Raw genomic sequence first — 17,575 nt, 5'->3', positions numbered from 1 at the left:
GTTAGTGCAGAGCCCGATGTAGGGCTCGATCTCACAAACCCTGAGATCATGACCTGAGCTGCCATCAAGTCAGACGCTTAACTGACTGAGCCACCCAGGTGTCCCAAGATCTAGACTCTTAATTTGAGGTTCTATTGACCTCCTCAAACTTGGATGAGAAACCAAGATTACATCTTTAATCTAAACTTCTATGTTAAATTTAACAATCTCTTATAAATGCAGGTCACAAATCAAGCAGTACAAGCAGAACTGTGAAATTATAGGTATTTTCACAGCCTATTCCATTATTGCAAATAGTCACATCATATTATTTATACTAATTTTTAAATTGTGCTCATTGAAATACATATTATTTTATCACAAATTTGTTTTTTAATATTTGATAAAAATATTTCATTGGAAATTATCTCTTTAATCCTATATACTTTATTTTATGCACTTAATACTACTCTTACAAGGGTCCATAAACTTCACCAGAATGACAAATTGGTCACTGGTACCAAATAGGATTAAGAATCCCCTGAGAAGATAACAAATTAAAAGTATTTTGACACTCTTCCCAAGGAGGATTATGGTCTATGTTTTCTCCCTTTTAATCTGTGTAGGTTTGTGACTGTTTTAACAAATAAGAAAGTGACAGCACAGAACTTCAGAGGTGATGTACAATAAGGCAGTTAAGCTTCCTCCTTGTTCTTTGGGACACTTGTTCTGGCAGCCATGACCTGCCATGTAAGAAGTCCACCTACCCTGGGGTGGTCATGCTGTGAGGAAGCCTAACCTACATGGTGAGGCTTCTTATAGGCAACTAGGTCAGGAGTCCTAACCGAGCTCAAGTTCCAGACACGATGGTGGGGAAGCACCCAGACCGTTCCAACACCCAATGTGTTCACATTACCCCCAGGTATTTATTTGGCAGCTGGAGCTCAAGACACCAGGAACGAGAGACAAGCCATCTCCTCTGTGCCCTATCTGCATTCTTGACATACAGAATGAGGATGAAAATAATATGGTGGGCGTTTTATGCCACTGAATTTTGAAGTGATTTGTTATGCAGCAAGAAATGACAAAAATAGAGTTTAGGATGAGCCAAACATGAATCTCATTACTTTTTGGCAAGAATCTCTCCTAGTAGATAATGTCAGTTGAAATAAAACAGGCTGAGAGTAGCCTGATAGCCACCCAGTTTTTATGAAGAACATACAAGTTGCAGTTCAACAGGCTAGAACTCAGACTATCTGGTTCTGATTAGATGCTCTCAGAGTATACGGAATAATCCTGGGAACAGCCCACTCTAGCTGTCTGGAGGCTACTTTGCTCTCTCTATAGAAGGGTCATTTCTATTCTAAGCCATTTTTTCACCAAGTGTGGGATACCGGGCCAATGTTGCATTTGATACCAATACAACATACATTTGTACTGGGATGGATGGATCTCCTTAAACAGTTTAGATGAAAGAGCTGCTTATTTGCTGTATAACTGAATCCTGTAAAATTCTCTTGGACACCCATGAATAATGCCCCTGTCATTATGTTCATAGCATCACTGGTCTACCCTGCAACACAAACCGCATGCCCCTAGACAATGAGCCATGGGCACATCAAAACCTCTCTCAAGGCATGGTGGGCATCTACAACTTATACGTATCAAATGAGACCCCAGATTTCAGGTACATTGTGGGTCTTAAGGTCTGGCTATCTTCTATTAATTTGGGTGAAGACTGTCTGAAGTAAGATAGTGATATGGCTTTTTAAAAAGTCTTTTTTTTTAATTAAAAAATTTTTTTAAATGTTTATTTTTGAGACAGACAGAGAGAGAGATAAAGCTCGATCAGGGGAGGGGCAGAGATAAACCAGGCTCCAGGCTCTGACCTGTCAGCACAGAATCCCCCCATGCGGGGCTCAAACTCACAAGCTGTGAGATCATGACCTGAGCCAAAGTCAGATGCTTAACCAACTGAACCACCCAGGCACCCCTGAAAAGCCTTTATTTTTGTAACCAGTAGATTTTTTACAAAGTTTTTTCAAGGCTGGTATTTAGAAATCTGCCATATGGAAAGTATTCTTCAAGAAGTGTATTTTGATTATACAAACGTTTTTAGCTTTATTAAAATCTGTATTTATTAAAAATGTTAATTTTAAACTAAGTTGAGGTGATATATATATCTTTAATGTTTTTCTGTTTAATAATCTACTAAAAATATGGCAATGCTCAATTTAGGATCACATTTGGAAGCACATTTGTTTTTTCCTTCATTATTATAATACTTACAATGAAGTATAGATTGTCATTCAGGGGTAAATTTGTTTACATCTAAAGCCCCATTGCACCTTGAGCAAAATTAGCTATTTGCCTTGAAAGTAAATTATTTATGCTTTAGAAATTTTTCTGGGGCCCATGGGTGGCTCAGTCGGTTAGGTGTCTCAGGTCATGATCTCCCAGTTTCGTGGAATCAGGCTCCATATCAGACTCTGTGCTGGCAGCCCAGAGCCTGCTTGGGACTTTCTCTCCCTTTCTGCCCCTCCCCTATTTGCGCTGTTTCTCTCTCACTCTGAAAATAAATACACTTAAAAAATCTTTTTAAATAAAAGAAATTTGCTGTATATGAAAAGAGTCCAGAGAACTAGGTAGTATTGTCAATGGTTTGAAGTCCACTAAAGAAGGAGGTCAAATCCACAAAAATTCCATTGGCCCAAAGATATTAGACAGGATACATTTTAGAAGACTTAAAAACAGGAAAAGATATGTTGTGAAGAAATGATATACCTCTTACAGGCAGAGCCTCTGGTCCTGGAAGTCAGTTCTCAGAGGCATCTTACATCCAGGAAATGAAAGAAAACACGCCTTCCCTTCTGATCAACAGAAAGTAGAGGTTGATGAAATTTGGTGAGATTGGCTAAAGTCATTGTCAAAGAACTGTGAATTCGTACCTGTGAGGTAGGTGTTGTGTGAGGAATTGATGAAATAGTGAGAAAGGGGCTGAGACATATCTTCATTCAAATCCAGTTTCTCAGGCGAAACGACTCCATTTTCTTCTCCACTCAGATAGCGCATAAAGCCATCCACTGATATCTGTCCTGGAGGAAATGAAGAGTTAAGAAGAATGTGAATGTGTTCTTTTTATGGGTTGCTGGTATCATGGTGCTTTAACTTTTTTTTTTTTTCCAGAAAACTCTGGTAGCATCCAAGGTAGAAGACAGTAAGCACAATTGCATTTTAACATGGATAACAGTCATCAAGTATTATGTCATTGCACTACAATTATCTCCCAATGCCACAGATAATAGAGAAAAAGGTACTTACATGAGTCTCACTGACTTTCAGAGGATTTAAATACCTAAACACCAATCTTTTGTTCTTAAATTAAAAATGATTATCAACTTTATGAATGGACATCAAAATGTTATGAGCGCTTCTCTCTGGGTAATAGAATTAGGGTTGAATTTCCAAATTTCCTATTATGAGTATATGTTACTTTTATAATCAAAAAAGTTATTCAAGAATGGGTTTATTATTTAAAATGAAGTGGAAGTGTTTTCAAATGGTGATTTTTTTCTCTGAAACATAAAATATAGATGACCACAAATGAGTCTTTCCTAGGAATAAAAACTCAAATGCTCATAAACAAGGAGGTCTTTAAATTTCTTATTTAGAATGGCTTTACTTCAAATGGAAGAAATATGACTCCCACTTTAGCTTACTCGGATCTTATTTAGAATTTTGCTTTTGTTGTAACCTTTCTGAGATGACTGATGCTAAATATTGAGATAATTCTTTATCTTTATTACATTAATCTTTATGGAATTCCCAGAGAGGTCATCTTCACTATTTTGATCATTACCACAGTTTATTTCTTCAACCTTAACAATAAGAGCCTCAAAAACCTCAGCACATTTGTGAGTAGTAGAGACACTGCTTGTAAACATTGGAGGGTAGCATTTCTTTCTTCTTGCTGAAAGAGTTTTGTATTAACATAAAAGTGGCATATGCTCACTGAAAAAAAAATTAGGAAAAGAGATGAGCAGAAATAAAAAGTAAAATTTTTCTGAATGAGTCTAACTCTTTCTTCAGAACTAGGTGCTGTTAAAATCCTGGTGTGTATGCCCTCCAGGAAAACAAAAAAACGTTTGTGTGTGTATGTGTGTGTGTAATTCTTTTATGAAGGTGCAATCATTTAGTAATTAGACTAACCTTAATTAGATTTAGTGACCTTTGTCTTAGCTGAACAATATGTTAGAAACATTGTCATGTAATTTATAATATTTATATTTTATGTATGTAAGATATGTAACCATAGCATGGCTAAGTAATCTTTCATTGTCATTGGATGTTAAAGTTGTTTCTAATTTTTCACTAGTATAAATAACTTTGTGCTGAATATTCTGATAGTTAAATCTGTGCACAAACTCTTAATTATTTCTTTAGGATGAATTCCCAGGAATAGAACTGTTGGTTTAGAGGCTATACCCATGTTTAAGTCTTTTTTTAGTACACATAACCCAGTGTGCTTTCTTTTCAAGTTCTAGCAATTTACTCTTTCACCAATGGCTTTTCCTTCTCTTTACCCCTATCCAAACCCATAAGTACAAGCATGATCTCTAATAATTCTAATATTTATTGGTTTGAACAATACTCTTGAATGATAAAATGTTGTGTGCCATCCATAAGTGACAAAGCTAGTTTTGACTACTGACCACAATGTAAATCTTTTTACATCCAATAGGTTTCTCAAAGTAACTGATGAGTACTTTTCTCAATTCTGGAAAAATTATAGCGAAACTGCCTTTAATATTTTCTAGGAATAAATACATTTTAAAAGTAAATTCGGTTATTGGTTGTTGGTGAGTGAAGCTGAGTTTTATGAAAAGAAAAATCTCCTAAACAAACTGAAATAGGAATAATTTTTTGCACTATGAACTTAATAAAAACCAGCTCTAATATATACTTTGATATGTTAAATAATGACAAAAGGAAAAAGTGTTAAGAAGGTCTTATGCATTAGAAATGACATAAAGGTCAACATACTGGTATGTTTGTGTGAATTTTAATAGATGCCATAGTTTGTACCATCAAATAAGCATCAACTAACAAATAAATTGTTCCAATCATGCTACCATTTATGAAAATATTTTGGTTACTGCTCTTGAAGCTTCGTTTTAAAATTCATTTATGATGAAATGCATATATCCTTTCAGACTGGTTTCATTTTGGAAACAAACCAAAATCAATGCCACTTAGAGTCAAAGCTATTCCAATAGATAGTTTAAAAAAATATTTTGGAGTCTAGAACTCATTTAGAAATAAATATTTTTTAAAAAAATTAATTTCTTCATATTCTTCCTTTTTTTTCCCCTGTGACAAGTCCATCTTGGCATCTTCTCAAACTAATGCCCATTTCTCCCTCCCTCCTTCTCTCCTTTCCTTCTTCCTTCTCTCATTACCTTCCACTTTGTTACCGTTTTGTTTAACAAAGATTTATTGAACATCTGCCTACTTGATGAGTACACAGAAAACTGAAGCACAGCCTCTGCTTTCATAGAGCTCATGATCTAATAGAAAATAAGATCATTCACACTTTGAAAATCAGGCATGAGCTCTTCCAAAGCAGGGTGTGCCTTGATATCTTTGTCGTCCCTGGCATCTACCCCAATCCTTTGTGCACAGTAGGCGTTAAATCAGTCTTTTTATTTTGCTTATTAGTGATTCAAAATAGGAAATAAATTCATTTGAAACTGGAAGATCATGAAGGATAGAATAATTTTGATTCTTTTATCTGATTAGGTCAAATCATATGAAATTGCTAATTTTGGCAATTTTAACCTATGCAAATGAGAATTTCATATAGCTCAGTCTCTAACTACAGCTATTTCTCAGAGGACACGAGTAAAGGCAAGTGTCTTTAGGGGCCCAGGAAGGAAAGTAATGTGACCAATGGAATAATGTGTGCACCAGGGAGCCGTGGAGTGTGGAAAACTCACAAGTGTATGCTCCTTCTGAAGGCATGAAAATGACAGCAATATAATGTTGTGTGGCTAATCAAACCACTTTTATGGTGTTGGTGACTCTAAGGCTGTCAGTTTGTGTCTGTTATCTTGCAGGAATAAATATCCTTTGGCCCGATCAGCAACTTTAAGGAGCAATTAAAACAAAACACACCAATATGGTGAGGATGACTAATTTTAACTTTAGCATCAATGCCCATTTATTGTGTCTAGTGCCTTCTGGGTATATGTTGAGAAAAATTCTGAGCCATGCTTCTCATTAATTTTGATGTCTTTCATAGGTGCAGGACAGAGAATCTTATATGTATAAGCTATATATTTGTTATTCCCAAAGGAGGATATTATAATTAAGGCCAAGTTATACTTTACAATATGCCAAAGAACATGTGTCCAAGTTTCATTTAATTCATTAATGAGAAAGCCAAAACTTGAATCTCAAAGAAGGCTGTGAGACACCAATGTATGCACACATGTGTGTGTTAGCACATCACCCAAACAAAACTCCCAACAAACCTATAAAACCCCCAAACAAAATCTATAAAAATATTGCTAAACTGAATATAAAGCTGGTTAATATTCTATACGTCAAGCAAACATAACCTTTGGGTTATCTTCTCTACCTTTACAATTTTACAGGAGTTGAAGATTTTAACATAATTTTTTAGCTTAGATTTAAATCAATAATAGTAAAAAAAACAACAACCCAGAGTTGGGTAAGTCAGTATTTGTGAAGATTATTTACAATTAATTATATTAAATAATTTAAAAGTTCCCAGTGAAGGAATTTACCTAACCTTGAATAAGAACAATGAAAGAGTTTGGAAGACAGTTCAGAATATGATTACAGACTGCAGGTGAACAGACACCTGGGAGCAACTTTTCAACCCCAAAGCTCTGCTTTGCTAATAAAGAGCAAATGTGGAAGACTTTTGATGCACCAAATGACTAAGCAGACATATGTCAAAGTCAAGAAAAGTCAATGAAATGGTAAGGATAAGGAGTAGTAGGTTTATAAGTTGTAAAGTGTCAGCTAAGGGATCAGCAATTCACTGGGAAAAATGCAGATGTTTTTGGCATAATGAATTAGCTTAAAAAATACTTCTGACTAGTAAAAGCTTTGGGACAGAAAACAGACTTTTAGAGGATTTTTCTTTTTTGCATATAACCTATAGCTGGATAATTGTTGTTGCCATTGACCTAAATGTATCAGTCCTTTCTCCATCAACCTTGCACTACTTTTGCAAAACTGCTTACATTTTTTTCCTGGTATACTGAGGAGCATAGAAAAGTAAAAAACCTTGAGAATTAAGCTAGGAAACACTGTTTTTCTAAACAAATTAGTAACAGAATAAGAAATCTAGCTTCCAGGAGCACCTGGGTGGCTCAGTCTGTTGAGCGTCCAACTTCAGCTCAGGTCATGATCTCACAGATTGTGAGTTCAAGCCCCGTGTCAGGCTCTGTGCTGACAGCTCGGAGCCTGGAGCCTGCTTCAGATGCTGTGCCTTCCTCTCTCTCTGCCCCAACCCACTCGCATTCTGTCTCTGTCTCTCTCAAAAATAAATGAAAACATTAAAAAAATTAACACAAAAAAAATCTAGCTTCCATTTCTGCCAGTAGTAACTGATAAGGGGCAAATTCCTCAACCACAGGATGGGTAAACTATACAAGCTCTTAAGTCTCTTCTTCCCATAAATTCTGAGTTCCAGTGATTTAATATATTAGGGATGATTACTAGCTAAATCAAAAACAAACTGTCCCATATTAGGATGACATTAGGAAACATCAAACTACAACTAAAAGCAATGCTACAACTTTCTGGAATAAAACCAAGAAGATAAGTCCAGAAGGATAAGGCCAGCTTACAAAGCCTACAAATAAAGCCCTTTACATATTTTCTTGTTAGAAGACTGGTATGTTTCCAATTGGATATGCCACTCATATAATGACACCTAAAGATCATAGTAAGTATATGTAGCATTTGAACCATTCAGAACCAAAGTAGGAAAAATTGAAGTCCCTTAAGGAACAGGAAAAACACTGCTCTATGAGGCTATTTTGTTCAGAAGTTCAGGTGTTCAATGAAAAGGGAAACCAGTGATGCAAGAGAGAAAAGATTGGACTTCAATGGGGAGAAACGATCTTGAAAGTAATAAAAGAGGTGAGTGGCATGACAAAATGATGGTCCCAGTGGCCATTTAGAGGTCTTATAATTCTTCAGCAATATCTTTGCTGCAAAGAAACTGTCATGTGGTGTTGCACAAATGCCATGGCCATCAACTGTTGCTCTGCCTCCTTCTGCCTCCTTTGAAGCATTTCATGAACTATCTCTATGATAATTTCCTCTGTTCTCTCTTTCTGGAACATTATTTGGTCAAAGTTTGCATTTTAATACAACCTCTCTCAAATTTTTAATTTTATTTCTTTGTTCTACTTTCTGGGAGATTTCCTCAGCTTTATTTCCAATATTCTTTTAATGTTTTGTTTCTCCTGCCCTTCTTTTCAATCTAAGGGCCCTTCTAAGGGCCAGTTTGTGTTCTCTGGTATTTCTTAAAAAATAGCATTGTGTTCTTTTTTCTGTAGTGCAATATGTTCTGTTATCTTTCTAATGATATAAATAGCACATGTGTAATTAAAGTTTTCTTCTCACTGTTTTCTCCAAAGCTACATTTTCCTTATTTCTACTTGAAAAAAAAGTTTTTCATTTGTCTAGAAATTTTTAATTTTCTGTTCATATTTCAAAACGGTAGACTACAAAGTTTCACTGGATTTTTGAATGCATCTGGATAACTGACTATAAACTTGAAAATAAAATATCATTGCAGAGAGATCAGTCTTTGTCTCTTTGGAGTGACTGCTAATGTCAATACTTTTAGGACTTTCATCCTGGGCAGATCAGAGTCCTGAGAGAAGATCTATTTAATCACTTGCCAGGAGAATACAGGCCTGGATATCAGCCTTCCAGAGCAAATGCGGAAAGAAGGCTGGAGAACTCAGCACTCAGTACATTTATGATCACTTTATCTCCTTGCTTTCAAAATTGTAGCTCTGCCTTCACCTGGGACTGTGTCATCCTCAGACCCTCTGTTTCCTCGTCTCCAGAGAGTAAATCGTTAGTCTTTATCCAGGGAGGAGTTCTGACTATCCCTTAAACAGTAGTCAACCTTATTTTAGGCTGTACTCCAAAACCTACTTCCAGAGGAACCTGACACTATCAATTTTTAAGACTTTTAAGGTTTCATGGAGTAATGCAGATTAGTCCCCAGCTTTTTACATGGCAGATGTATGATAGGTTTCCCCAGTCTGTAATAGCAATAAGCATATAACTAGCTGCTGACATTATGTAATTATTGTCTCTTAGCCTATTGTCTCCACCTTTGCCAGATTACACCTTTAAAAAAAAAAAAAACTCCTTTAATTTTAGTGTAGTTTCAAGATAATTTAATTTAGTTGAATATATTCAGACCATCATATTTATCCTGATATTTCATGAGTTTTCTTTTATTTTTTTTAAAGTTTATTTATTTTAAGAGACAGAGAGAGACAGAGAGAGCATGCACATGAGCAGGGGACAGGTAGAGAGAGAGGGAAAGAGAGAATCCCAAGCAGGCTCCACGCTGTCAGCACAGGGCCCGACCCAGGGCTCCATCTCACAAACCATTAGATCACGACCTGAGCTGAGATCAAGAGCTGGACGTTTAACCAACTGAGTCACCCAGGGGTCCACCCATGATTTTTCTATTACACCAGACCGTTAAATTTATAAAGTCAGATTTCACATGCTTTGCCCTTTGATCCTAGCATTTTTAGGGAAATCGAATCAGATGGGAGGAGCTGAAGGTCTTCTGTCATTGACCTACTTTGCCGGGTCAGAGACTTATCATAGGCCTCCCTGGTTTTCTCTTACTTACATCTTTCTAGTGAAGAGTAAGCAATGACCAATATCTCACCAGAGAGGGTGCTAGATGGGTAATTTGTCAGTTGGCTGTTTCTTGCTATATCTTTTCCCAGGTAGAGTGTTATCAGAGTCACAGAAGCAGTCTCAGCACTCAGGTACTTATCAGGAAGAAAGGTGCTTGGTCCCCTTTGCTTCTCTTGCCAACCTCACAAGGCTGCTTGTATGGAACAGGTATGTTAATGTGTGTAAGGAGGTGCCAGTGTCTACATGCTTCTAAGGCAGTCATTACGGAGACAAGCCAGCCTTTGATTTTATGGGTGCCAGTGAATTGTCCAACTCCCCTTATGGTGGTCATGGGATGTGTTCCTCATGACTTAATTCAATCAGAAGAAAATACATCCAGATTTAATTTGATGTCATGTAATTCTTTTTTCCAAGTCTCTCATGTAAAATTATAATTTGAGTTCAAAGCACTGCCTGAGAAATTTTCTGATTAAATCTAAAAAAAATTTAAGGAGACTTCTAGAACTAAATTCTAGGGCAGCTGAGATAAATTACATATTCAATTCAGGTGTAGTTGGGAGTATTCAGAGGAGATATTTCCTCTCTTCCTTTCCAAGTCCTCTCACTCTTCTCCAATACAGTAGGAACAAAGCATTCTAATTTTGCCTCAGGGAAGGGAGGGGTGGTAGAGGAAAGGATGTTTTTTCTTCTTGGTTATGAGGGCACTCCTCCACTAAGACTTCCTTATCCCAAGTCTAGGGGAAGTTCCAGACAAGTGTGTCCTGAAGAGAAAAGGTTGTGGCTCCTTTCCCAGGAGATGTCCTTAAAGTTCCAAGCCCTGGTGTTCCCCAGTGGCGAGAAACAGCAGAAAAGTTTTATTTTTACCCTGTCCCTCTGCCTAGCCCCTGGCAGAAACACTAATTAGATGGCATTAAATGTCTAAAGCCATCAAAATAGACCACAAAGGGGGGACTATGATAATTCAGAATAGGGCAGATCAATTCTTAAACAATAGAAGACTTGATTCGTCATTACATTGCAATGACAAATCACCTGCCCTGTTCAATACAGGGCCTCTTAGCCTCTTTGTTCAGCCCTGGTAGAATTTCTTTTTAAATTCACAAGAAGTATATCTGAAATAAATCCATAAGCCCTCATATTCTACCTATAAGCTTATGAAAGTGACTATCGATAAGGTCAGTTACCACAAGCTGATGTTCCCCTGTGCCCTGAAACTGCTGAGGTTGGTGGTGAGTCCTCAGCACCACACTTTCTCATGATACTTTACAGGAGCTGCATGACCAGAGGAGAAAAGTACAGCAAGGCATGCTCAGAAGCTGATCTCTAGAATTCATGGCACATTACCAAGGTGCCTTGAAAGTCCCGCTGTCAGGTTCTTTTCTATTCGTATGTGTTTTTTACCAGGATGGTGACCTTGGAAATGACCCAATCATGGCATCAAAGCACTGGCATGGAACTGCTCCTGAGGTAGTCCTAAAAGCAGATGTAAGCTGGAGCAGCAAAATGCTAAAGAAAAACATTATGCCGTTAACTGGCTGTACTTACAAACACAGTATTTTTTTTTAAATAATGGATTCTGACTTGAAAGGAAATGTATTGTAAAAGTGCAAGCAGGATAGGAAAGGAAGACAGAGAAGCTCTTTGAAGAGCTTCTTGAGATTTATCTATTTCCAGTATGTCATTTAATGAACTTTTCTGTACTGTTTAGTATGTGCAAATATTAACTCATTTCATCCTCATGATAACTCCATGGAATGGGTAATACATTTATGCCCCTTATGTGGATGAGAAACCCAAGGCAAGTAGCTTGCCCAAAGTAACACAGTTTACAAGTGGATAAAATGGGATTGGAACCCAGGTAATCAGGCTTTGTGTTCCGTGCTCTTAACTACTATGCTATCCTGCTGTTGAATACCATACATAATCCGGGAGAAGGTAAATAATAACAATGATAATCGCCATCATCATCCTCATCATCATCATTGAAGGAAGTGTTACCCTTACTTGAGCACTGACCATGTGCCAGGCACTAAAATCCTATGAGAAAAATCCTATCCCATTTTTAGTTGAACAAACTGAAGCTTAGAGAAGTTAAGTGGCTTGCCTGAGGTCACAGGGGTACAAAGCATGAGTGGGGCAATGGAGAGGGACAGATGGTGGTGTGTGCGACTGATGATGTTTGTCCACATAACGTTCCTAGCACTGGGCTGGATAAGGGACACAGATGATGAAAAGGAGAGGGACTTGCATCCATGGCAGTTGGCTTTAATCTGGGCACTCTGGATTAGTCCTAAAAATAGCCCTGAATGTGACCAAGGAGCAATTTTTCCCCCTGATTTACTTATCTCTCTAAAACGTGTTACTTTAATCTGTGAAAGAAGCTGGGCTCAGCCAGCACAAGTGACCCATCTGGCAGAGGCGTGAGGATTAGCTCTTTGATTCGGATTTGTCTATCAAGGACTAAAATTCTTTTCCAGACTTAATTTACATTCTAATCTCTGCATGTGATTTAAAGGCATCCTCTAACATTTTTATTCTCCAACCCATGAGTCTGACTTTTAGCACGAAAAATAAAATACAACGAGAAACCTGTTATACCAACATGAGGACCAGAGAAATGCTAAACAGAAGATGTGACATTGTTTTGTGGGTTTTGCAAAAAAACAAAAAACAAAAACCCAAAAAACAAACAAACAGCAAAAAACAGGTTAGTTGGCTTAAAAAAAAATAGCCAAACACATGCAGGTAAAATCTTTTAAAGCTCACAAGAACAGAGATTTCTACGAATGCAGCCTTGGAAGACAGATGGCCTATAAATCCACACAAAGTCATCACACAGTTGAGACGGGCAAACTGGACCATGTGTCTGCCAGCTAGCATGGACACCAGCCTCATTCTGTGGAGCCAAATGCCAATTAGGCAGGCTCTGGCACTCAAATGTTCAGATGTCCATGGGATTAGGTGGTTGAGAATCCATTCATCATCATTCAATCCCCACTTGTAACGTAATGATATCAGAGAATGTTGGAATGCTACTGGCCCAATGGCTTAACACCTCCTAAGTCCAAGCACAGCACAGAAAAGCTATTTCCTTGGTTCATGTTTATTCCTGGTGCTGTGACCCTTGTGTGAGTTCTGCTAGACCAGCTCAGGGAAAGTAAGTGCAGATGGCTTTCATAGTCCATGGCTCACCAAAATCTATTTGTCTGCTTTCAGAAATAATCTATTAAATGTCCCCTTTTCAAGCACCCTTGCTTGGGCACAAACTTTCCGATTACAAATGTCAACTAACTGTGCTTTTGTAAAAGTATAATGAACTTTGCTGGTTTCTTGATTTTATCTGTTTATTTTCCAATCCTGGAGTCAGTGTTACAGATTCTTATTCATCTTGATTGCGTATCTGTTCTATTACTTTAATCACATTATTGTGTGATAGTGTCATTAAATGGCTACCTGCTCCTCTCAAAGCCTTTGCCGATTAACCTCTCAGCCAGCTGTCAGGGATTCTGTGTCCCTGCCGTCTCCCCTGCACTCAGTTGAACTTGTTGATATGGTTTGTGTGAAAGTTCTTAATGATGACACCTAACTTTGATTTAACACTTTCCCTTTACCAACATGTTCTCACATCTGCGAGTTTATTTACTCCTCACTGTTCTGTTTGGTAGGTAGGACGAAGTTTTATTATTTGACACGATAGATAACAAGCTCTAACCCAGTGAGATTTAATAGTCCTTTTAAATGGACGTGGCTAAGTAAGGAAAGAATCCATATTAGAATCTTGATCTCTTTTTTTGTTTTGTTTTATGTGGTGTTTTTCTTGTTGCTGTTGTTGTTTTTCTTTGTTTTTTGTTTCCTATTTTTTTTTTTTTTGCAGAACTGTATTGTATTTATTCATTAAAAAATCCATGTATAAGTGGACCCACACAGCTCAAACCCATGTTTTTCAAGGGTCAATTGTATATGTATCTTCTTTATCCTAGAACTTGATCTTCCAAACACAGGCTTGGAGTCTTTACACTAGATTTATGTAAAAGGTTAATGGTTAAAGGTTAGAGGTTCTCAGAGGGTTGCGAACAGTTTGTTGCCTTTTATTAGTGTACTGTCATCTTGCTTTATCAGAAAAGACCCTTTACAGTGGCTCCTGACCAGAAGGTAAAGGAGGCAAAAATGTTCTAGATTCTTAACTAGAATGTCATGTTCCTTGGTCAGGTGCAACATTGGCTTTCTAAGTGCAAAGATCACAACCTTCCCTTCATTTATGTCTCTTCCAGTTTCTAGTGTAAAGGCAGGCCTAGAATATGTGCTCACTAATGCTTTCTGAGCTACTTAGATGTTATCTCTTAGTGCCTTATATGTCTCAGCATTCCTGAAATACAGCTTGAATGTCACTTTCCTCTTCAAAAGCCTTCCCTTCTTAGAGCAATTCCCAACACTCCCAAGAACCTCAATAAAAAAAAAACTTCCCCTTCCCTCCAAGCTTCCCTGGCACACAAAGGCCACTCAATAGATACTGGGTGAATGAATGGAGGTGTATTACATTCTATCTTGTATTATAGTTATTTGTATATATCATTTCCCCTTCAAATTATAGTCTCCTTAAGAGCAAAGACTTTATCTTGAGTTTGTTCCACTTCTTTGGAGTTCTTAAGCCACATGGATAATACGTGTTTGTCAGATTAAAGTGTCCATGCAATTACACCAAGTATGTGTTAGAATAAAGAAAATAGTTCAGTGACCATCAGGTACCTTGGAGGATTTCTCCTTTGACGTGCTGGAGATTCCTGTTATAGTTGCAGAGTTGGATGGAGAATTCTTTCTATACTATTGTGATCATGGTGAATATGGTTTTTGTCTGTAATGACATTGTAGCAGCCTGTGTTGGTGCCCCAGGAAATATGGTTGGGCTGGACTTCCATGTGCAACTCTTTGTCTGGTGGCTTTATGTGATGCGGGCCGGAAGTGCCTGAGGATTAATATTTCCTAACAGCATCTGCAGTGACAATGCTTGGGAAACTCAGGTGTGTGTTCTACATTGGCTTCTAGAATTCACCCCCGGACTGAGTCCCAATTACACGCATGGATAACTTGCTTGGTTTCACAACCTTACTATCTGCCTTCCCTTCCTTGTTCTCACTTTCTTTTGTATCACCTCTCAAACTCTTTGTACTTGAATTCTCCCAGAGTTGGCTCCTGGGGGGAACCCAAACAAAGACAAATAGCAACATTAATAAGAAACATCTTTGGCTTATTTTCTACATGTAAGGTAGAGTGTTAGGTGAGAAGGTTGATTTTGTCAAACATCCTCAGTTAAGCCTTCATCTTAAAATAATCTTATCTCTACTCTGTTTTGCTTTCACTCTGGACTCCTAGAGACCACAGTGGTTCAGAGTTAAGACAGAATTTCTAGAATGTCTATAACGAATTAACGAAGTTATAGATCATTCTCTGCTTCCTGACATTATTTCACCTATTGCCATGGCACATTTTTTAGCTGGTAAGTGTTAGGGTAAACAGTCCACATCTCATATCATCTGGGTTCCTTGTAGACACAGTTTGTTTTCCATGGAGTTGATTCTCTCTGCATTTGAACTGTTTCTTTCCCACTTATTTCGTACAAAACCAACTATTAACAATACTAGACTACGGGTAACGCAGATGTTGGGGGCCAAATGCCTATGACTTAGTGGCTTTTCTCCAGCAGTGTTACCTACTAAGGCATTCTTTTTAACTGAGCCATAGTCCCACCTGACTTCTGCTGAGAAGGGGGAGGTATCATAGTTAGCAATGTTAATGCTACTTTCAGGAAAGTAGCCACTATCTGCTTTGTCCCTTCAGCTCTCACATGAAACTACAAAGCACCTTGGGAAGAGATAGCTGGCTGAGGGAAAGAGGTTTTAAGAAAACTCAGCATTCTAGAGTGGATTAGGCTACCCAACTCATTTCCCCACACCTTGGAACTGGCATTTGACTTAGTCTTTTACAACTTATTTTTTTCCTGACTGGTTTTTTTCCCAATAAAGGCTACTTCAGCTACAAATGGACATGGCTGTGACTTTCTGGCTACTGCCATGCTTTTCAGCAGACATGGAGGTCACTGAAAGAATGCCTGGAGGAGGGAAAAACCCAGGACTCCTAGGCCAGGCATTGGCCTCTCCTCAGGCCTCAGACTCCTGGGAAAGGAGGAAATGCAATCAAGGAAGGGAAAGGGAAGTATGTTACCAAGTCAACTAATGAACAATGGACTCATAATGGCAATATTGAAACAATTTTTTTTTTCATTTGAGCCAGACTGAAATACAGAGAAGTCTATGAACATAGGAAACACAAAGTTAAGAGGAGTTTGAACACACAGTTGATAATGTCATTCTTCTGTGACCTTCCACAGAGGGCTAGAAAGTCAATAGGTGGAGTTTAAATGGGATCTTAATCAATAAAATACTAGAGTGGCTTTTCAGCCGCTTTCTCACAGTAGTAACTTAATTAAGCCATGAAAAGAACTGAACACGTCACCCAGTTTTCATCTGCCTTTGTCTTTGAGGAAGAGACTCTATATTGTTTGAGTTGACTGTGTACATTCATTCCAATTCTTTTATTGTTTGGATTGCTCAACAGGTAATCTATATAGAAATATTTAAATAGATGCTGTCTTAATTGTGAGGCAGATCTTTAAACCTGTCAATATTTCCTCCAGATGAGTGGTTTTTAAACCGAGCATCCATCCTGAATCTCCTGGGGTTTTGACAGAAGCGCCTGCAGAGAATGAGGTGGAGGCGAGGCCACCACCAGCTCTATTCCAGACTCCCCCTTTCTTCAACCAAAATAGTGCTTTGAAAGGTTTCCCTACACATTGGCCTTCCTTGTGAAACTTTGTTGGAAGAAACAAACACAAATAAAGTAGGTTATGTCAAGGACAAGTTTGAAAACGACCTTTGTGGATGCCAACTGCTAACTTCTAAACAGTTGACCTGTATCTCCTTTCTCAGCAAATCCTGGTGGTGGGCCCCAAGTGAGAGCCGGAAGTGCTAGGGAGGACACTGCATTGGGGCACAGGAAATGTGGTCCTAGTCTCAATATTGTCCTTCCTTAGCTGCCTTGTCTTTGGTCTGAGAGTTTGGGCTAAGTAGCTAGGTCCCTCATAGACAGGAAAGCCCAGGATTTGAGGCCGCCAGCCAGACCTTCATGAATGGTAACAATAAACAGTCCTATGACAGGTTGGAAGGAACAGGCCGTGGGCACTGCCTCCTCCCATTTTTTTTTCTTTCAATGCTCAGCTACTCTAATCTTGTCCACTTTTCACTTCTGACTCTGAGGGCAATTTATGAAAAGTGCTTATCTTAGTTAGCCTTCTACAAGTAGGCTTTGAGACAAGGATTTCAGTGCAAGTAACTTATTTGGGAGGCAACCCCAGGAGATAACAGTAGAGGAGTGGAGAAATGAAAAGGGAAGGAAGGAAAGGCGACCTAGTAAAGGGAACATTATCAACCAAGTTACAGTTGTAGGCAACTAGGGTCCAATCCCACTGGGGAACTCTGGGAGAACAAGCATCAAAATCATCCTGCATAAGGGGCAAGGGGGATAAGGTACTACTTCCTGAATGAAAACCACTCTTGGGACCATGAAGTCTCAACCCTTGTAGGCTGACTGTAGCTGGGCTGTG

At 38.2% G+C, this 17,575-nt stretch overlaps 1 protein-coding gene across 1 annotated transcript in view; it reads right to left on the bottom strand.

The window, feature by feature from the left end:
- PLCB1 (phospholipase C beta 1) overlaps nt 1-17,575 on the bottom strand; it is a 400,603-nt gene that overhangs the window by 108,602 nt on the left and 274,426 nt on the right. Inside the window, exon 10 of the mRNA XM_049649824.1 lies at nt 2,928-3,074. Within this exon, the coding sequence (XP_049505781.1) occupies nt 2,928-3,074 (147 nt within the window). The remainder of the gene's footprint in view (nt 1-2,927; nt 3,075-17,575) is intronic.

This window comes from Panthera uncia, assembly GCF_023721935.1.
Source record: "Panthera uncia isolate 11264 chromosome A3 unlocalized genomic scaffold, Puncia_PCG_1.0 HiC_scaffold_11, whole genome shotgun sequence".
Lineage (NCBI taxonomy): Eukaryota > Metazoa > Chordata > Mammalia > Carnivora > Felidae > Panthera > Panthera uncia.
Note: the sequence above shows the minus strand (reverse complement) of the source record. Positions and strands in the feature narration are given on the sequence as shown.